This window comes from Drosophila yakuba, chromosome 2R, assembly GCF_016746365.2.
Source record: "Drosophila yakuba strain Tai18E2 chromosome 2R, Prin_Dyak_Tai18E2_2.1, whole genome shotgun sequence".
Classification (NCBI taxonomy): Eukaryota; Metazoa; Arthropoda; class Insecta; order Diptera; family Drosophilidae; genus Drosophila; species Drosophila yakuba.
In genome coordinates, this window is record NC_052528.2 from 7837618 (window position 1) to 7860345 (window position 22728).

Sequence of the window (22728 nt, forward strand, 5' to 3'; positions counted from 1 at the left end):
CCCGCCCGCCTTTGGACCGCTGGTGTTGTTGTTGCTTTTGCTGCCGCCGCCGGCGAGTTTTTGTTTAAACGTTTTCAAATCGCACAGCGAATGAAAACGAAAGAAAAAATGAAACACATCGAAAGTGAGCATATAACGAAGCGCTCCCCGGCCATGCTGTCGACGTATCAGAGCGCTCGTAGTGCCCCGATCCGATCCCCCATATACCATACCATACACACTATACCCGCACTAGCCACATCACGTACTGCCCCCCGTCCGATCCATACCGATCCGATCCGATCCCATCCACCGTTTCCGAGAGACTTTGCATGGCCGGTCGACCGGCCGACGACCATCGCATGGCACATCGGACTTGTACACATGGGCAAATGTATTGCTATTTCCATCACTTTTATAATGAAATAAAAAAATGTCAATTAATGATTGAATCGTTATTTAAAATAATGGTGCTCTTAATGTCGTACAAAAGAAAGAGTTGTAAGCTTTTAAAGGATATCTTTGTTTTAAATTGATTGCCAATAATCACATTAATTCAGATTTAAGGATATATCGTAATAGTTAGAGCGCTATTAAAAATAATATATGGTTCAATATTTAATGAAAGAAAAATTAAAGGCATTTCATAATACTTTCAAGAAACAATCAAAAGAAAAGTTTTTTACACGCGGCTGCGACGAATTTAAGTATGTATATAAAAGCGATTTTAAACACACTACCCCACAAGTGGCAAATGAAATTGATAGCATTATTTTTCCGTGCATTTCGGTCGGCACTACATGCGCTGGTGGCCACCATCGTTGTCGGTTCCACTGTGCTCCAGTGGGTTTTAAAAGCGAAGTGTGTGCCCCAGCAGAAAAGATTCAGTTGGGTGGCTATCTGCCACCCAATGTGGAATGTGGAATGGCGGCAAAGAGACGAGCCGTAACGAACATGGCTATCTTTACGGCACCCAACACTTTTAACATTAATGGTAACTTAAAGAGAATCTCCAAATCAGCTTTGGTTTGTTTAGGATACAAATGTTTTTTAGACAATGCATTAGCGCTTTTATTCCATAAATTAAAAGCCCTAAATATTTAAAATTTTTTTAAAACAGGTACCACCTTATTAAAATACTAAAGATCTCAAATTCATGAAATTTTCATGTAGTTCATTTGCCTTCGACACCCTCTACGTATCAGAAATTTTTAGGACGAAACCTAAACACGAAATCTAAATTGAAACCAGAAACTAAAATCCAAAGTTTTCCGCCAGACATCTATGAACTATTTAACGTCATACTTGCTATTTATTTTGTTTTAATTCCATAAATAGATCAACTTTTCTGTGGCGAACCCACTCCTAGCACAAATTAATCTATTCTTTTTGTTCAACACGAGCTATCTGTTTCTGCAGAACTGTGGCACTCTTTATGTACACAAAAACAGTGGGCATACACACACTGTCGTCGTCGGGCACTCTACAATTGGCTCATTTGAGAATCGCTCGTTGCGTATCCAGAGACCTTCCCCTGTTTCCCAGATACAGATACATTCGGAGCCATAGATACGGATACAGAGGCGAACTGCGGTCGTTGTTTGTCGTCGTGTTGTCGTCGTTCGTTTCTAATTATACGATAGGAGCGCTATGAGCCATGAAACGTGCGAGGTCTGACCTTCTCGCAGAGCCTGCCTTCGAGTATATTGCACCAGTACATACTATTGTACTATATTGTTAGAGTCTATTGTATCTCGACCTGGGCATGGGCCTGCATCTGTGTCTGTATCTGTATCTGTGTGTTTCTGAGCCTCCGAATGCATCTGGCCGCCTTATGCTCGCAGGCGATTATTAAATTTTCAGCGTTTGGCCGGCAAAAGGCTTCTGTGGTAGCAGCTGTTATTAACTTGGTCGCTTGCCTCTTACATATTTAATTATTTGGGGGCCAGGCCTTTGAATTCTTGGGCGGGCCGGGACACTTGGCCTAATGCTTTTGGCCACAGCCCAGCCCAATGACCAACCTATTGGCCTTAATATCCGCTGTCGATTTGTCCATCTCTCGTCGTAGTGACTTGCTAATTGCTAACGATTAACTGGCATTAAGCACTCGATTCTAGAGATATATTATAAAAAAACACCTTCTACAAACCACTATTTGTAAACCAATAAATATTTTATGGGTTTATAATTTCCATGCAATTTATGAAATTTAAAGATTATTTTCAGAACCCATTTATTTTCAAGTTTCAATACATTGATTGGACGTATTAGAACATTTTTCTCTGGAGTCTAAAAATTGTAATCATTTTGGAAGCTGAATTTTGTATTTACACCTTTTATATCTCGTGGTTCCAAACGATTCCACAAATCTCCTCTGACGAACCACTGTTCAATTGCTTTCCCAACGATCCATCTTTACCCATGTCACCATTTGCCGATCCCCCTCAACCGCCCGCTAAAGATTAACCAAAGCGAAGAGCGCGAGAAAAAAAGAAAAAGAAATCTGATATATTTGTCTAACATCTTCGGCATTACGCTCACCCCCCACCAAAAACGCGAGATTTCCGCATTAGAAACGATTTTTTAATTATTATTTTCAGACGCCTACACGCAAAACCGAAACTCGATGGCTTCGAGTGGATGCTCTGCTCAAATGTCAGGCTTATTAATACAACAGCACCAACAGATCTCTTCAAGCTTCAAGTGCCGTGGATTTGTGGCTGGGGTTCGAGATACGAGATCCGAGATCGAGTTGAGGACGCTGTGCATCTTTATGTGGGAGTGCGGGCTCCATTGATGACACGTCATTTGCTGGCATAGACATCTTCGTCAAATGTGCTAAGTTGCGCTAAGAGGGAAAACGAAAACAGGTCTTCCAGTTCAACGGCAAGAGTGTCAGTAAAATGTCATGGAAAGCCACTTAGCTGGGAGTTTTCGATTTTTTTTTCGATAAGTTTTTTGAATCGGATTCGCAGCCTCCCCACATCCGCTCCAAGAGAAATACATATGTACGTGAAACAAGAAATCCAAGACGTAGCGATCAAGCATTTGTCAATTTTCCTGCCCAGAGGTTGGTATTTGGTTTTTGGTGCGATTTGTTCTTGCTCGCGGGCAATGCTCAATTACGGTTTTGATTTAAATCAGTCTACTGACCCCAAAAGTTCAGCTACGGAAATTGCAAATGTAATAATTGACTGGCTCAGAAAACTGTAAAATCTGAACCAGGGGGCTTATTAATGCGATAACCTTGGCTGATTTAATTTCTGCCGTCTGTTCGCTGGGCCTGTGATTATCCAGCGAACAAGAAAACCGAACCAAAAAAAAAAACACTGACTTCCATAACAACAAAAGGAAAATCAAAACTTGCACAATTTCGACACTAAACGGCTATGTCTGGGCCACTCTTCGAGTGCCTCCAAGCTGCCAGTTAGTCGCATATTTAATTAAGAGATTGAGTGCCGCAAATAGTGTTGAACAATGGCCAGCACGAGTTGCATCTACACTGCGAGAAATCACTGCGACAAAACAGAATCGGGCACTGTGCTTGCTTAGCCATAGCTTTCGGTGTCCACTGTCGAAAGACAATGGCCGAAATATTCTGAGTTATAGAAGTCAGCATATTCAGCGAACAAGGCACTAGATTCCGCGCTTTCCTCTTGTGGTTCCTTTTTTTCATCCTTGGACCTCAGAAAACAGTCCTCGTAAAGATCTCCCAGGAATTTGGCGTCCTTAGGCATGGTATACTTAATATTGAAGTCCTCTTTGCTCGGATTGAAGCATATCTCGTAGGCTGAGAAACTGATTCGTTGGGAAAAGGGTTCTGGAATGAAGAAACTCAGGAGGCAGTGCTTTATCCGGTTTAAATCTTTCCGCTTGCCATCCATCACTCCAAATGCCTGACGACCGCCGTGGGTGAATATAATATATCCGGTTATGTGCTTTTTGTGGCAATAATGAAGAATTCGACCCTGGAATTGGTTCCCCGGCATTATATTATACAACTTAAACTCGGTCCTCAGCTGAATATCCTCACTGAACATCCAATCATCGGAAACCTTACATGTCATTTCTTTTTTACTGTTGCTGCAATATATGCAAATAAATTAGTGTTATAATTTTGGCTGTCCTGGCGTTTTGGGTTTATTTTTAAATTAAATTGATTAAAACTGATGACTTACGCAAAGCATGATTATTATATAATAATTTACTTTTTTATTTAAATACATTTTTTTTAATGAGTTTTTATTGTTAATTTGAAATAATTTTTTGTATAGCATTTTAAAGCATAAAAGGAACCGATTTATTTATTGTAATGTTTACTTTTGGATGTATCCTATCAGTAATATACATCACCCAAAATTGAATATTAAATCAGCAGAGTAACTTGAGAAATCTGGCTCATTTATTTTCAAAAACCGTAAAAACTCATAAACTTTAATTTCAAATCTCAAATATGTCGCTGGAACTGGTGCCCCGACCTGAGCCTCAGATCTATCTTGTAGCGTATGAAATGAGTGTGCCCGAAGATTCCGATGAATCCCTGATTTCAGTTGTGGCCCACAAAGCCGCAGAGCTGAAGGTGTGTGGCTACATCGCGCATACGCACTGTGGCCGCAAAGTGGGCGGCGAACTGGAGGGCACGGAGACTGGTCTGCAGATGATGGTCGAATGGATACAGACCAGGAGCCAGGGGAACGATCTCGGGGACGGGGAGAAGATCAAAAGCCAGATGAAGGAGCCACGATTCTCGAAGTGGAAGCTGCAATCAGGGGCCAAATACGATGTTTTCTTCTGCTGCTGAGTGCTGACGAGAGGAGTTGATTAAAAATCGCAAATTGCATTGGCCCCAGAATATTGTTTCGAGTGCATTTTCATCTCATAAACCATAACAATCAGTGTCGGCCGCTGCTGCTGCTGGTTCTGCTGATGTTGCTGCCGCTGCAGTTGGGCCATTGAACAATAGCCCGGCTGACTCGAAGCTGACTTTTCAAAGTCAAAAACGCGATTGTATCATCAGTATTTTTTGGGGCGCGCTCCCTGCCCCTGCCTCTGCCTCTGCTTCAGCCTCTGCGTCTGATTTTTATTTTTTTATTTTCCATTTTCAGATTTTTCCGCTCGGCACTGGCAGATAAAGTAGAGGAGCCCGAGTTGCGGCGAAAAACAATCGAATCAATTCATTTTTCTAGGGCGTACTGTGCCACTTGAACGTTGAACTGCAGACGCCCCAATGCTGACTACCGCTGAGGTTTCGCTTTTGGGCTTTCCATCTCCTCCGGAGTTGCCATTGTCTGCTATCAAGACGGCAGCCCGGTCTTGATCGTGCCCCGGCACTAGTCATTTTAATTTTTCAAGATTTTCCGAGCTCTGCGCTGAACTGAGCTGAGCTAAAGTCTGCTGTGCTGTGCTTCTGCGCATTTCGCAATCTGAACTCTATAAATCTCTCGTGCCGGTGTGTTAGATTTATGGGTTATGGGCCAAATGGGAGCGGGCTAAGCCAAATGTTCTATGGACGTCCCAGAAATCGGCGATCCGGGCGATTCAATTAGATCTAAACGCTGTCAACATCCCGGCACTAATAAGCCGCAACATTTCGGGAGAGGGGTGGTCACAACCCAAAAAAGTTGAAATAAAACCAAGAGTGTCGTCTGGCCTGTGTCTGTGGCATAATGTTGCATAATATTTTATGCATGCAGAGCTGGCAGATTGCAACATGTTGCCATGTTGCAGCTCCAGCTTCGACGCCAGCCCCGGCCGATGATGATGATGATGCATAGCCCCAAGAATCGCTGAGACAGCCAGCGCGCCGTGGCGCCCCTCCCTGAATCCGAATCCGAATCTGAATCTGAGTCTGGAAATCCTGCAAACCTTTGCCGACTTCCAGCTGTGTGTGCCGGGCTCAAAGTGTGTCGAATATTCAAGTGAAATTTTTGCCCCAGCCCCGAGAGACCCGCTGCGATGCAGCGCGGAGTCCTCCAGAGTGCGGCGCTTCGATGACGTTGAGCTGGGATTTGAATTTCGCATCCGACCATGTGTTGGTGTCTCTGCCCATGCAGGCATGCCATGGATCGACACGGAGCGAAATCGTAATCTGCCAAGAGTCTGTAATCGATAGTGATGGAATGGGTTTCTATTATATATTGAAAATATGTTTGGTAATATCAATAATTTTAGAAAGCTTAAAAATTTTAGATAAACCTATATTGTGTAAACCCAATGTGTATCCATTAAGAATTCTTTGATAAAATTAAGATTATGCTTATGTAGAACCAAACAATCCTTACACCTAAACCTATTAGATGAGCTACATATGTGATGGGTGTTATTTTCACTGCATATGCAGTGCATCTGCCGGTTATGGGATATAGCTACATATTGTACCATTTCGTATCGTATCGCATCGTATGCGAGGCTCAATCCATAGGTGGGTAGCTCAGAGTCTCGGGCGCTGGTGTTTTTCGCTGGGTCTTAGCCTGGTATTTGATTAGACGGCAAAACGCGACGGCGGCAAACTTGATCGCATTGCTGTTGTTTCTGGTTTTGTTGTTTTGTGTTTTTGTTGTTGCGTTGTTGTTGGCTGATGCTGTTGCTCTGGCTCTTTACGTCGAACAATTACATTTTAAGCGTAGCGCAACCTTGGATGCCGTTATATTTTTGCAGTTGGTTGGGCGTGTGTTCAGCGAGTTACCCAACAAACATTTGCAGCTGAACTAATTGGGTGAGAGTACGAAATGGTACGTTTTATATATGAATAATTAATACCATAATGGAATTTGTAGCTTACGTTTTAATTGATGTATGTTATGGAGTTGCACAATTAAAATTTTCGATAAAAAATTACATAGATGTTTCACAGTGATGTTAAAAAAAATCGTAAAATAAAGTCTTTCATTTTGTTTCTTCCTCATTGTTTTCTAGAGTACAATCTTAACTACTTTCAACAGTAATCATCCCAGTTAATGCCTTTTAACCAACTTTTTATCTTAACAATGCCCCACCGCTTGTAAACCATATTCAAATTACTCCTCTTCAGCTTTAATTCAACTTACTAACGCTGCCATTTCGCCCTGTAAAATCATCCCAAAAAGGGAGCCCGCCAAGAAACCTTTACTCCCCCAAAATGTTGATTTGGTTATGGGCCGCCGACACCGCACCGCTGGGCCAAACACGACTCGGCAATCTGCAAACGTCGCAGCGTTCGACAGTCGACAGTCGCCCCGATCGGCCAGTCAGTCCCCGAATCGGGCTCAGATCCATGCTCAGGCTGAGGACCCGGCCAATTCCACAGACCGGAGTCCGGAGACCGAAGACAGTAGACTGCAGACTGAAGACCAGACCTGGCCAAAAGCGAGTCGACCACACCCGCACACTTCATTATTTTTATGTCGCCTGTGGTGGTACGATTTAAACGACAAACGCGGCAGCCGCCGAGCAGACGTTGGCGAATGGATCGCAAGGCTTTGGAGCCAGACTTTCGGAGATCGAGACACGACATCCACCGAGAGCTCCTCCCCTCCCCTCCTCAGCCCTGTTCCGCTCGCCTGGCCAAAAGACAGAAATAAACCCGAAAAACATTGGCACAAAAAGAGCCAAAAGCAAGCCAAGAAATTAGACGCATTCGACGTTTTGGAACGAGCGACAAGTCAAAGTAGCAAAAGACCGGGCACAAGCTAACTCCCTATGCCTCCTAGCCCATCTCTTTCTAGTCGACTGTGGCCATCTCTCTCTCTTTGCATCTTCGGGCACGTTGCTCCTTTTTGGAGCCAGGGCACATCTCATGTTGATGTTACAATTGCTGCTTCGTTCATTGGATTTTTCGCTTTTTTTGTTTTTTTTCCGTTTTTTGCGATCGTGCGCCAGTTCAAATGTGCCTAGTGGGTTTGAAAATTTGTAGCGCCCAATACAGCAACAGCAACAGCAACAACAGCCGTCACTACAACGGCAACAACAATTACCCACAATTACAACAATAGCGAAACAGCAACAACAAAAGCGCGGGCAAAAGGAAACTTCGTTAGTGGCCAAAAAGCGATCCAATATGGTACCTCAAAAATGCACTAAGAAAAACAAAAGCGGGGATTCTAAGACAATATTTTATTCGTTACAAAAAAGATACATATATTTTCGAAACATTGTAAGTTAACTTTTTTTGTAATTTTTATTTGTAAATTAAGCTTAAGCAAACTAATAATTAACTGAAGTTATTAAGTATTTGTTTTAGATTTTATGTTTTATTTATGAGATGTACTTTTTAGTTTCTTGTTTTTTCCCGTGAGTGATCTATAGTTACAGCCTGATCTTCAGCTAGGGTTCCTAAAGATTTCCACTTGAGGGAGATTTTTAAGCGCGGCTGGTTCGGTTTGGGGAAGCCGGTGTAATTTATCTTGATGTTTAAATCAATAATAACGCCGTCAGTGTGCGTTTGCTTTTAGCGACTTTTGATCGCTTCACCAGCCAGCTAAAAACCAAGAAAATGGAAAAAGAGCTACAGCCGGCAAAGTCAGTCAGGGAGTCACAGAGTCAGTCAGTCAGTCAGTCACTCCATCGATATTTTAATAGATGTTGCTGCCGCGCGATTATTGTTATTATTACTGTGGGGAATTTCAATATGCGGCCGCCGTTTGCGCAGATTATTAAGGCACGAACAGGAAAATTACATCGATGACGATGACGACGTCGCGACTCGGAGTGTTTTCATAATTATTGCCATGGGCTTTTGATCTGGTTTCGTTCTGGCCACAATCGAGTTTGCGAATGTGTGAGTGCTGTCGGCATGCCGCCCCAGTAGGCCGCATTTTGGAGACATGGTTCTTGGTCTGGCGTCTACGCCTATTCGTCTGCTGATCTTTTTGAGCTGTGCTTCAGGTTTGCGATTTCGGATTTCGGTTTTGAGATTTTTCTATTTTTCACAGTTTTTCTATTTCGTTCATTGTTCAGTCTGCCTGGCTGAAGAACTGAAGAGCTGCGGGTGCCTGAGGTTTCTGTATTTAGTTGTGGGCCGAATTGTTTCGTAATTGTAAAATATGTTGTTATGCTCTAACTCGTTGTTGCCGCCGCAGCGATGCGACAAATGTGTGTACAGTTAGCCGAGGGCTGCCACATCTGCGGAAAATGCGGGGGCGGCGTAATGGCGGGGGCGTGGTACATGCACTCGGAATTTTCACTTCCATTTGATCTGGGAAAGGCAATGTTCCGATTGCACTCAGGAATTCTGTATCGTTTGGATGAGTAATGAAAGGGGGGAGTTGATTGGAGCATTTTTGATTACATTCAAACGATTTACAACATTAAAAAATAGCATCATATATATAAAATAAGAATAAAATACAGCAGAACATTGCATTATATACAAATGTATAAATTTCTATACTATTCTTAATTTAATTAAGCAAGAGAACTACAAAAATGGGAAATGTTTACAAGCCAACGGGATATTTTTAATATACTTCAAGTATCCTGAAAATAGTCTTACTTGCACCTAAGATCCTTTGGTTTCACGTTGCAGCAAAGATTAATTCTATGAATGCTGTTAGGACATAAACTGTTTATCTTAAAAGTTTATTCTTAACATCATTCAAGTTCTCTCAAAACTGGATATATTGTGTACCAGAAGTTGTCAAATTGCTGATATGATGCAAAAAGCATTATAACCTTATAACAACTTGTGATTATATTCTCATTTCCCTTTCTATGCAGATTGGTTCTCCTGCACCATTGCCGTCGTTGCCACTGTGCGTATGCGCGTTGTCCAAGTTGATTCGTTGCGCATACGCGTCGCATGCCACACGACAGCCATTTCGGCTCGGATTACCGAGCTGTAAAGACGCCGAAAAAAAAAACAAGCGATGCAATGCAATGCATACAGATGCAGTCACAGCCCACACACACATAAAGACAGTCACACCGACACTGGCACGTTTTAGAGCCCATTAAGGAGCAATTGCAATTTAAACTGGATCGCTCAGTTAGCAATTTGGAGCGTTGCTTTTATGCAACACACAGCATCGCAGTTGCAGCCTCTCCTGGTTGCAACCTCATCCCCGCACAGCCCCACTCCACTCCATCCATCCCCTCCCCCTTCAACCCCCGAGCTGGCATTTTGTGATATTTTGGACAAATGTAGATTTTTTTGCAGTTGTGGTTGAGGCCTGTGGGTCCGGCGAGCATCGCATCGCATTTTTTAGTTTTTAGTTTTAGTTTGACTGGCACTATTTGCACAGGAAAAAAATAAACCCATAATTGGCCATTAATTTGTACTTTTTGTAGATGTTATTGGAAATGGATTGTTGAACATAAAGGCAATGGAAGTCTATTTAAAAGCTGGATTATTACTTAAGCTGATTTCGTTATTTGACTGCCACTTGACACTCCTTATAAGCAATTTATTTATTTAATGAATTCTTCTTTCTTTCGTCTATGATATATGTGGGTAATGAGAAGTAATTTTTATTATGATCCTGTCTTTTTCAACGTTTTACAACTACTACGGGTTTTTACTTCCAGTCCTGATAGACTTGGTTGATGATCGAATTAGGTTTCCTTCAGTGGTCTGATGCTTTAGTTCTCCATTTGTTGGAATATTGGGCCGCTGCCGCCCCGAAAGTAACGCCACTTACGTGCAACTGCAACGGCGCTGGTGGTTCCATGGTGGTGCGGTGGTGGTGCGGTGGTGGTGCGGTGGTGGCGGAGGTGGCTCACAATGCATTTCATCAGAAGTTGTAGCAGCTGCCCGGCTGCCCGGTCCACTGGCAAGGCAATGTGCCTGGTGGCTCTGGTAGCCCGATGCCTTACCATGGCTTAGACACACTCTTGATTTTGCACAGCCGCCGCCGGAATTTTTTGCTGTGCTGCCTCCTAGATTATACGTTACGTTTCTTTGCGTTTGCCTGGACCAGACTCAGATATAGATACGTCTGCGAATGCACTGAGAAAACAGTTGGACGTACTTCTTAAGAACTGCCTTTGAAATAAACACCATAGCTGTGGTGTAAATATTAAGCGAAGATAACTATTAAAACGCAAGCATGAAATACTTAAATTGTCTTCCACGGAGCCGCTTGATAGATTTACTTCAGCAAAGCATTAGTTTAACAATAATGACTTGAATATGATTTTCAATATGATTTTGATCCCCTTTTTTCCGTGTGCAAGAGTGTTTAGTATTTCTGTTGGCGGCTAATAGCGAAATGTTGGCTATATGGCCCTGCTTCGTAAGATATAGATAGCATTCGATATTCACCCGGTGCCGGCTGCAGTTGCAGTTGCAGTTTGCAGGCTATGTGCAGCCCCTCCTGCCGCGGAAACCCCCCGGAACTCCCCTCCTCCAAAGTCTGGCATGCCTTCCTTGAGAGATAATCAGGCAGCAGCCTCAGACTTGCGATTCAGTTGCTCTAAGCTGGCCGGATGGCAGTTGTTGCTGCTGCTGCTGTTGCTGCTGCTGCTGCGCCTAATGCAAAAATTCGATCAGCTGCATTTTGCAGATCTCGACCCATATTTTTGCTATATATAAAGTTAGCTGGCTGTTGTTGATGTTGTTGTTGCCGCGGCTTAAACTGGTTTTGATTTGCATACACGTTGGACGCAGGAGTGCGCGATGAGTGTGCTTAGTCATATTGGGCGGCCATTAGAATGCACCAAAAAAAATGTGCTGCAAAAAACGCTGGAAAATCAGCAAAAAACTGAGGCAAGCTTCAGCTGAAGTCGGCGCAACAGTTGCAACAAAATAGCAGTAAAAGAATATCCATTGGACCCACCTAAACTAGTTTTATATATCGTTGATTTAGAGCAGCAGAGCTAGCCACATTCGTTTCGCGTTGATGTTGTTACTGTTGTTGCTGTTGCTGTTGCCGTGTTGCATGTTGCAATCGATTGCGAAACGAAATGTGCGACCCACTGCGACTAATCTTCACAGAGCCTGGGCAGGCTCAAAATCTTAACTTTGCCCGACTCTTTGTTTTCCCTTGTTCGTAATTAAGCATACGCCGTGTGGCACATGCGCCAGTTGATTGTAGCCAGTTTCTAGTTGGCAGCTGAACACTGCTCAATGGGCACTGGGATGCCAACAACCCCACCCTCCGGCACTGGTATCCATAGGTTACTTTCACAATCCGCCGATGCAGTTGGCCAGCTTCGGGCCAACAAGCCACTGCCGCCATTGTCGACAACTTCAAATTGTAACACACAAATTCTAAGGTGTGTCAAGACGGCCATTTAGATTGTGAACAAGAATTATCTGCCAGCCGAGAGTCCAAGAGACAGGGAAGGCCAAGAATTTGTCGGCTAATAGAGAACGGTGTGTGCTGGCACTTAATGATGCCAACTTGTGTCGCCCCGGCAAATAAATCAATAAAAGCACACCAAAACCGAGTGAACTCCACTCCACCAGCGGACACAGGAAAATCGCTGAAAACGTGCAAGCGATTCTTACACCCTTCGCCGGTGAGAAATGGAAGGAGAGGCTCATAATCACTGACTTGTAAAGCCGATCACGCAAATACCCTGAAAATCTCTTAGATACTCAATTGAAGATAAAGAGTTCACAATGTTGGTTTTCCAATTACCTAATTGCTTATACTATTACGCGCAAAAGACTTAAGGAAGTTCCTTTCTCCAAATATATAATTTTTTTAAATGTAAATCAATCAGATGAATGGTTTTTCTAAGCGTATAAAACAAACTAGTGGGTGTTGAAAAGTTAGCTATAATTAGACTAAAGTGTTTTGAAAGGTTAAAGAGCATAAAAGAGGCTAATGACTAACAATTAACAGTAAATCTAATTTAATGGGATCTTATGAAAGAATAAGCTATATCCTACTTATGGAGAGGAATTCTTGTCTCTGTCAATTACATTGCATTTTGCTTAAACATAAAAAGCATTGTTTGGAAATAGTTTTATGTACTATGTTCCGAAATCAGCGTAATGCAACAGCGATAGAGTCCAAAATAAGTGAGTGAGTCAATCAAATACTCGTAGTCATAAAGCTGGCTCGAAAATACCTGCAATCAAAATGTGAGGTAGCACACATCGAATGCATTATATGTATATATCAGCCCGATTCGCTAGCAGCCTAGGAATGCCTTTCAGCCAGTAGGTTTATATCGCTCGGCATGTCAGACCTCAGAAGGTTACGTGTATCGAGAAGTAACTGGCATCTCATTATAACTTACAAGCAATCTGCGGTGGCCAGACGACATCTCCCCCAATACCGACCCAAAAGTGCTCCCAACTCAGTCCGAATTGAATAGAGCAACTGATTTCAATTCGATCCGATTTGATCGCCTGCTTATAAACAAGTCATAAGCGCTTTTTATGAGCTCCTCTCAATTAAACGAGCTCGCGATCGCCGGGGTCTTGAGCAAAGTGTCGCCAGACACCGCTGATATAGCCACATCTATATCCACGTCTATATAGATACAGATGCATCCCTCTCTGTCGGCGATCTGCTCCCCTCTCTTTCCCTCTCCGGCTATTGCCGCCAATCGAACGCTGCGTTTGACGCAATTAAATTGTCACTTTTCGTTTTGTTGGGCGATATTTTTTGCTCGCCACTTTTATTTTTTGTGCGATTTTTGTTAAGTGCACTGGTTTTTCTTGAACCACCTTGTTGTTGCTGTTTTATCTGTAGCGCGACATCGTCTGATCTAATGTTGTCTATATACACATAACTATGTATATATATCTATGTATATAGCACTTGCCGCCTTCCTGACTTCTTATCGGCCGTCTTCGGTGCGCCTGTGCATTTAATATATGTGCAATAATTCTCGCGCAATTGGCAAATTCTTGCTAATTATTTAATCACTTTATATTTCAATATGGTGGAGTTGACCGTAGCAGAGAATTAATACCTTGTTTTAGTTCATATCTTAGTCGTTGGATCTTTAGTGTGGATGGCTGGCTATTTTTATTGAAATGCTATTAAAAAAAATACTTTACGTGGGATAGGACTTTTGTATAGCTTTATACCATGTATGAACGACCTTCTTATTAAGTATGTATAGTATATAGTATATACATAAAAAGTAATTATTCAAATAATGTATTTCTTTATTTATTTTACATCTCACTACTCATGTTAAAATTACCCGTGATTAGCTTTCGGAACCCACCTCCCTCGCTTTACCTGGAAATCACCTGCAGATCAAGTCAATTAACAATCTCCAACTCCCACTCCGCTTTTCTCCTCCTTTCAATCATTTCGGTTATGTCACTTACTTTCGATTTATGGAGTCACCCACTTTTTTCGGCTATTCTGGCCTGCGGCTACTTAGCCATCTCAGTTACAATTGCTATTAACAAAGCCCTAAAAACCAACGCAGCCCAAGGCGAAGAAAAACACGTATAGCCAAAAGATATTACTTGGCACCACATGGGTATTTAAAATGCCGTCGGCAGTTTTAAACGCCAACCGATCTTTTGTAGTCGCTTTTTATGGGCGTGCAAGATCTGTGTGGAGCGGTTTTACGATCACCTACAGAGCTGAAAACTGAAGCCGAAAGATCGCTCGACTTGGGGCTGAGTTGCCTTTGGCTGCTGATGGTCCGTGGTCCAGGGCTAAACGACTACCGAATTCTAAAACGAGCATACAGAGAAAAAAAAAGTATGTTTTAGATGGTAATTCTATTGCGTGGTTTAATTGAATATGTAATAAGTCCCCCGACTGAATTTGTATAACATTTGGCTTAATAGAACTCCTTTTGTACTTTTGTTTGCGGTTTTTGGGCCTACATATACCATAGATTTTTCTTCGGGTGAGCGGGAACTTTGAATGGCAGCCTGCTGGTTGAGATGGATGGAGTAGGAGCAACTGACACCGTGACACCATGAAACAAACAGATAAACACAACGATGGACTTTCGGGCGGCGATCGCCAAACACGTGGTCGATAAGAATCGTCAAACAAATTTGCGTTACGTATACGACACGTGTGCAGCCATTGTATGATCACTCCCTCCCCCGTCTCCCTCTCCCCTGCTATTCAGTCCTTCACTCTTTGTGTCAGCCTATCTGAATATGTATGTATAACGGACATATATCAGGCCAAAGCCCACGGATTACTCATTCATATCCGCAATTGTGTAACAACAAGCATCGGACTTTAGAGGGTGGTGGTCGGAGGATATCTGGAGCTGGAGCTGGAGCTGAAGCTGGACCTGGTGCTGGATCTGAAACTGGAGCTGGAGCGCAGCAGCAGCACCACACCACGCAGTCATTAAAAAGTGAATCCAGTTGAAGCCAGCTGCCCCACAGAGCCAAACCAATTTCCACACAAAATATTAGAGCAACAATTAATGGCCACGGTAAATAGAGCAAAAAACAGATGGGAAGACAAGAAAGGCATAAATGGATGGAAGTGGGAATACCCTGGCAGGTGGGATTTTATGGATTTCTAAATGGGAAGCTAAGTCTACTACTAATGGTGAATGGTGATTGGGGCTTAAAAGAAAGCATGTGAAAGCCTAGTGGGCTGGAAAAAGGTTTTACCATTTACGATTTCAGGAAATTATTAAAAAGTGATTTTATTCTTGTGGGAATTGGGACGTGTGCATTACTAATTAAGACATATTTAACATATAAAAAAAATAGCAAACTGTAATGTTATTTCCATTGAAAACCATATTTAATTGACAGCATATCGAATGACATCAATTTGATGCTGACAAAAAGTGCTGAAAACCACGCCAAAATGGTTTTTGTACCTCTTACATAAACGAGACTACCCTCAACTCTCTAGAGGGTATAATCAACTACGCCTGGCGACTTTCAATTAAAAAAGAAGCAAGCAAAAACAAGAATGACAATCTGATGTCGTCGTTGTTGTGGTCCAAAGAAAAGCAAAAGCTGTCCCAGCCCGCTCGATGCATCTGTGCACTCCACACTCAACCACACGACCAACCACCAAACACCACCACACACAGCCGCACACACCACACCGCATAACACACACCAAATACTGTCTGCTGTCCACTGTCTGATGTCCGATGTCCGATGGAAGCCAAGCCCGGGTTTTCGCGTCCAGCAATACAATTTACTAGCTTAGACGCTTTGCCATGAATAAATAAAATAGCCGAGCCACATTAACGCCCCGCTGCAGCTGCCATCTGGGGGCCGAAACTCGTATCAGCCCAGAAACCGAAACACACTGAGAGAAAAGCGGGGATTGTGTGAAGTTGGCACAAGCCAAGGCACTTGCCGATATTAGTAAGAACACACCAAGGATTATTTTTTGAGTTGTGATGTAGGTTGAATTTAGCGGGAAACGATTTGATTGATGTTCACTTTACACACTTCGTGCTTTATTTTTGCAAAATCGTAACTATTTAAGGCTCACTGTACATTAACTTACTGTACAGAATGAAGTCCGAACCGGACCGCTGTGGAATGGCCCACAGACCCCTCCGCGAAAGAAAAGGCAGAAAAAACAAGGCTCAGCCGGAGTCCGAGGCTGATCAAAATAGCAAAGGCACAATTACAAAAGGAGCAGCTGCCCGGAAAGGGGGCTTTCGAGGGGGGGCGGGCGGTGGATGCTGGTAGGGAGAGAGGGGATCAGGGGGTGGTGGTGCTTCAAGGCGGTGCTGGGTGGTGCAGCCTCTGCGGTTGCGGCGCGAAATGGCTAAAAGCAAATTGACGCCGCAACAAATGCCAGATTTGCAGCAAAAGCAAAGCAGCGGCATCTGAGGAAAACACAAGACCAACCACGCGAGTGGACCAAGGCGATCTTGGCTTCTCATACTCTAATGGGTGAAGAAACTATTAGACGCGCTTTTCACACAGAATTCTAGAGAGATTGAGGTATTCTGCAAATGTGTAAGACCAAATAATGTAATTACAGATTTCCTTCAACTAGACGAGCCATTAGCCATTAATGATTTTATTCTGCCAATTAAATGGGCAGTTTTAAGTTATCACCTAAAAAAAGTATCTATACATATGTTTGTTCGGTCATATTGTCCTCAGATAATCTTATCTTTCCCCTAATAATTTCTCGGCATATGCAGATTCGCGGTAGGGTATTCTTAGCTTCGCTATGAAAACCAGTCCTCCTCTCGCGTTTTTCTTTTTGTCTGTGAGTTTTTTCCATTTTTTTTGCAATCCAGTCAAGGGTGTGGTGGCGTCGCAGCTGCTGCGCAGCCTCAGTCGCAGTCGCCGTCGGGAATCTCGTGCAAAATAAGAAATAGAAAAAAAGGAAAAAAAGCGGCTATAAGAGCCACCAGAAACGAGTCACGCTCAGAGCTAAAGACAAAAGACTGGCGACTGGCGGCCTTTGCTACAATTGAGCCACATTTATGGTGGTGCTGCGGCCACGTATACGTACAGTGGTGCTGCGGTGCCTTGGTGGTTGGGTGGCTCTTTGGTGTGCGGCCCGTAGTGGTGGTGCAGTATGCTGAGGTTTTCTTTGGTGTGGGCACCCGCCCAAGCGGCTACTGCCCATAACGGCTTTGTTAGTAAGCCAAAAGTCGGGCTTTGCGCATGCGCAGACGTCGACGTTGACTGCGCAGCCGATTACCGTTAGCGCCAGTTGCTCGCCTGTGTGTGTGCGCGTCTATGTGCATGTGTGCGGGTATGGGTGTGGACTTCATTGGTGACCGCTCTCCTTCACAATCGACAATGTTCTCAGCGCTCTCCGGAAAATCAGTACTTCCCTCTCCTTTTTGGACTATTAAAAGCAAAAGTTCGCAATTAACAAAAGGTGGGTGGGGGGTAACGGTGGGCACAAAGGGGTTAAGGTGGCCAAGGGGCCCATATCAAATGTGGCTCTGAGGCTCTGTGGCTTTTGTATTTATGCAACATGACATATAACATGAAATATTAGCAATAAATTTGTTCAAAATTTTTACCCAGACGAAAAGCCATGTGGGCTGGCACTTGTTACAATTTAATCAAAAAGCACAAAAAAGAAAAGCCCGTATATTAAAAGATAAATAAAGTTTTGTTTTGTGGGCTGGTTGCGATGTGTTGAGATCGGGTCTGCAGATTAGATGATATACGAGTGTGATCTGCACGTGGTTGGCTTTACTTCACATTCGCTTCAGTTAGTTAGGGGAAGTAGTAGGTTTTTATGATCTTTTCATTATTTTCGTTTTAATGTTACCACTAACCATATGTACATATCTATGTATGTATGTAGCCTACATATTGGTCGTGGGTGGTAATTTATGCCAATGTTTGCTTGCCATTAATCGATTTGCATGTTTAACATTGGCTTAACATTTATTGCTTATAAAATAAGGCGCTATATATTTCTCCTATTCTTTTTCCAACTGAATTGCGATATTTATTACTCGATTTTGCTAATTAATGTAAGGTACGTTTTATTGACCGACAATTGTTAAACGGGTATTTGTTTACTTTATTTTTAGAGGGAAATCAATATAAAAATTAAGAAAGCAAATCATTTCATTCCGTAGTTTAAACATAGTTTCCAATTGTAATCATTAAATTCAATTTAAATAAGAAATTTACAAATTTAGTTGAAATGCTTAATTTAATTGAAATGAATATTATTTTAAAGCTAAGTGGCACACCTACTTCTGATTGTAACCCAACACCCGAACCTTCTTGATTTTCCAAATCAGCTCTTTTGCTTCCATTTAATTAAAAGTTTTATGAGAACTAATAAGTAGTTGTGTCTATATTTTTTGTTCTCCTCCTGACCGACAATAGGCAAATTGAATTAAGACTTGCCCCGGCGCGGCGGTCTGAGCCTCACAACGTGGCTGCTAATGCAACTGCAACTCCGGATCGGATCGAAACGAAACGGATCGGATCGGTGGCCATAACGATGGCTGGCGGCCAAGTCAGGGCTGATATCGTTTCTGCACAGCTGTGCGACTCGTTTGGGCGTGTTCGCCGCCGGTCGTGGTGGTCCCCGTTCGCATCCAAGCCCCCGAAAGCATCCACGAAAGTGGGGGAAAGAGAGATACCTAGAGGTCTGCAACTGCAATTGTTGAAATTGGGTGTAACTGGGGATTCTGGGGGGTGGGGCTGCTCTATCAATGCCAAGTCAGCGGCTACTTTATATACGCAATCTGTTATCTGGCACCGGCGAACGCATCATGAGATGGAAAACCTGGCCTAGGAACAAAAATTATATGGAGAACACGACCGGAGCGACGCATAAATAAATTAGAAAGTCCACGGCGACCTCTAAACTTTGTGTCGGGGCTCTCTTGCTGTATTATTGCATATTTTATGAACTATACAGCCACAACTACCGACAAACAGGCAAATGCACAATTGCGACCACGCCTGTAATTTAAATTAAATTTGTTTCGCTATATTAGGTGCCGCCGCATGGGTATATGCAATATATGTATGTGGTATAGGAATATCCGTAACTAGGCGTTGTTGGAGCATTTTCTGTTTTGTTTTTCAATTTACTGACCGCTTCAGTGATGAGTGGTTGTTGTAAGACTGGAAGCGAAAAATAAAATAAATCTATTGCCATTTGCATTCCTATTCCTATTCGATTTTTTTCCGGCTTTGCCAGGCTTTGTTTTTTGGTTTTTCTAGACTTGTCTCTATGGCAATTTATTTATGTAGAAATGCTTCACTTTAATGGGCACTTGGACACGAAATCCGACATCGACAAATGATTTATATCATTTTGCGTAAAGTGCGAAATCTCACAGCTGATGTAATGCAAGCCGAATTGATTGGCTCGAGTTTTGTTGGGGGAGTTTAGCCGGAAAGTGATCGCTCAAAGGGGCCTCCGAGATCGGGGGAAACCGGGGGTATCCACTCTATATACAGCACCGTATGTGGGCGACCCTGTTGTCGGATCTAGACGGATGCAGGAACTTGACCACCAGTCGTCAGTCAGAAATTAGCATAGAGAATGTGTTCACTGCTCGGCCCTATGACAGTGAAAAATGGGAAATGTTTAGGTGGACAGGGGTCAGTCAGTGTGTTGCTTCACTGCTTAGGAGGATGTAAGATTGACTCAAAATGGTCTTCGATCTAAACCCACAAGTCCGCTCATTATTTGTTGTCAGGGATGTAACACTAATAATAATATTGTTAATGTTTCCAGGAAAAAATTCAATGAATTATTTATAAATACATAAAAGGATCAATATGGTTTTTTTTAGTTAGGAACTGAACAATATTTATTTTCCTCCTAATCAACCGATTGGTTTATTCACATGATGTAGCATAATAGAGCCAGGGAATGCACATCCATATTTGCACGCAGAAGAAAGGAAACCTTCAAGTCGAATTTCCCTCCCGATCATTTACTGACCACGTTCATTAGACCTTCGAATCTCTTTTTCCCAATAACAGCCACATCACCGCAGTCCAGATCGGGAAAATAGAACTCCAAAGTGCGACCCAATTGCATGGCGAAGGCATCGGCCGAAGAAGACTCAAGACGTTGAGTCGTTTCCATTTCCCATTTTCCAATTTTTGTGGCCAGACCAGGGCAATCAGGTGGGAAAGGGGGAAACAGAAGAAAAGAGATCACCACGTAAGTACTAGACACACACAAAAAGGAAAGCACAAATTGCCAATTCGATGCGATGCGATTTCAGGAATTTAGCATAGTTTGTGGCTTTCATTTGCATTCAATTTGGATTTGTTGTTGCTCGGCTTGCATTTTATTGTCATTTTACGTTGTCTGGCTGCAGCGAAGGCAACAACACAAGCAACAACAATCAAGGCAACGGCCACAAAGACAACAATAATCGACAACAATAATGGTAACAACAACACACGAATGCCACGCGCCTACTTATGTTTGCCATGTGGCATGTGGAGTGCAGCTCTAGCTCCAGCTACAGCTTTAGAGCCAAGATTCAAGATCCAAGATCCCGTTGCCCTCACACAGCCTATAATATCCCCCATCCCCATCCCCATCCTTATCCCCATCCCCAACCTCAGCTCTCTTCCTCTTCATTTTCCTGGCCCAAAAGACGGATCCCCGTCCACCAAGTTACAATGCTCAAGTTGAGGTTTCTGCCTCGGCGTTGCCAGTTAAATTGCAAAACACCTTTGCAGCCACAGCTGAAGTTTTTCGGATGGTCTTCTGTGGGGGATACCAGGGGGGTATGGGGGAAATGGGTGGTACGGGGAGCCAGTTAGGCGATGTAGGGGGCTCTGAGCGGGGGATCAGCTCTCTGAGCCAAAAATTACACTGGAGCCTTACATATGAGATGCGGGGTTTGGTATAACATGGTATGGTATCGTATCTCTATGCTGGTTTGTGGGCCTTTTGATCCGTTTTACTTTGTTGTAGATGCTGTGGGCCAAATGATAATGATGAGTGGGTGGATCAAAGATTTTTAAAGATTGTGTTATGAATACTTATCGATTAAATCATTGAAATATATTTTAAAGCAATGTTAAATTCGAAGATTTATATGTAGAAAACATTAACCAAATATGTTAATATATTTTTTTTATGCAGTTAGCAACAATTTAAGTAGCCTTTTTGTTACTGATTTAAGCTGCAATTTAAATGCTTTTACAGTTGTAATTAATCAAGAATAATTCTTTAAGCTACCCAGTTCCTCTATGCATATGGCTATATGCAGATATATGTACTCCTCCCCTTCGCCTCAACCTGGCTCATTGTCATCCTCATCGTTGTCTGTTGTTTTTGGCCTGGCCCGCGATTCGAGCCAACAGTCTTCCAGCCCCCAAGTCTGCAAGCCTTTCAGTCTTCCAGCCTCCCAGTCTCTGGCCGCAATCTCCGCGAGATCTCAACTGATAGAGCAATGATGTGTAGTCTGGATGTGGGGCTCATACCCCCAGATGGAGCTCCTCTACGGCCCGGCCAATTCGCATACTCCAGTTTTGGTTTCATTTTTTCCTTTTCTTCGATCTCTGCCCGCTTTTGTCTTGAGCTGTTGAGGCTGTGAGCTGCAAGCGCGTTACCATTTTTGGAGCTGGCAGACGTCGCGTCCACGAGGAGAGTGTGGCGTCTTTCCAGCCCAGGCACAACATGTTGGTGGAAATTTATGTCATCCCTTGTTGTCGTGTTGAATCTTACGATGACATTTCCAACATAATTTAGGCCCACGCATGGAGAGATCGCCGAAGAGAGAGTGTAGATTGGGATAGCCGACTGATTTCGCAGGGGAGTGGGACAGAAATCTGGTGGGGACATCCGCATCCTCATCCTCATGCCAGGCATCATGAGTCTTCGGTAATGGGTGTTGAACGGCGAGGCACATCTCCACCGACTTTTGATATCCATTACTAATGGGTGTATAGAGCTTTAATGAAGCTTTACATAGCATCAGTCTATAGCATCGAATTGGCCATATAAAGACTTATTTTCAATTGTGGTGCACATTTTAAACTTACGACGTGTATAAACAATTTTAAATTCCAGCTCCATAAAAACATGACTTAAATTAAATTGTATAAATGTCGGCAGCAAATTACAGCAGCATGTGGTGTCGGGAGAAAATTGATTAAATCCAATAAAGCCATTTAAGATTTATGACAGCCAATAAAGACGTAAAGGTGCCCGCCCGACTAGCGGGTATCGTATAGCCCAAAAACTTGCCATTTCCCAGTCGCCTCGATCTTGTCTCTTGTCTGCCGTTTGGCATTTTGGCAGCGTTGACGATGACACCAGCTACGGCCACAGCTACGTCCTCAGCTTCAGATTCAGGTTCGGATCGGGCTTTAGCTCTGACATGGGGATAAATTTGCAGTGTGCGTGGATGGCTGAGGCTGAGGCTGCGGCTGATGTCGGATGTCGGATGTCTGATGTCTAAAGGCTGATCTCCAGGTGACGCCGA

At 43.1% G+C, this 22728-nt stretch overlaps 2 protein-coding genes across 3 annotated transcripts; one reads left to right on the forward strand and one right to left on the reverse strand.

Moving 5' to 3' along the window:
- Positions 1–3342: 3342 nt before the first annotated feature.
- LOC6529614 lies at positions 3343–4138 on the reverse strand. 2 transcript variants are annotated; one of them, XM_039372008.2, is made up of 2 exons: positions 3857–4138; positions 3343–3799 (listed from the first exon to the last, which is right to left on the reverse strand). In XM_039372008.2, the coding sequence occupies exons 1-2, from the start codon at positions 4044–4046 to the stop codon at positions 3528–3530; spliced, it is 462 nt and encodes a 153-aa protein (XP_039227942.1). In that variant the 5' UTR covers positions 4047–4138; the 3' UTR covers positions 3343–3527. The 2 variants fall into 2 exon arrangements, with proteins under 2 accessions (XP_039227942.1, XP_002090608.1); XM_002090572.4 differs by having other exon boundaries at positions 3343–4137.
- Positions 4139–4311: 173 nt separating this feature from the next.
- LOC6529615 lies at positions 4312–4831 on the forward strand. Its single transcript, XM_002090573.4, has one exon. The coding sequence runs from the start codon at positions 4433–4435 to the stop codon at positions 4778–4780; it is 348 nt and encodes a 115-aa protein (XP_002090609.1). The 5' UTR covers positions 4312–4432; the 3' UTR covers positions 4781–4831.
- Positions 4832–22728: the final 17897 nt, after the last annotated feature.

Excerpts from the sequence above, each read along its gene's own strand:
- LOC6529614 (XM_002090572.4), bottom strand. The coding sequence starts at position 4,046 with ATGACATGTAAGGTTTCCGATGATTGGATGTTCAGTGAGGATATTCAG.
- LOC6529615 (XM_002090573.4), top strand. The coding sequence starts at position 4,433 with ATGTCGCTGGAACTGGTGCCCCGACCTGAGCCTCAGATCTATCTTGTA.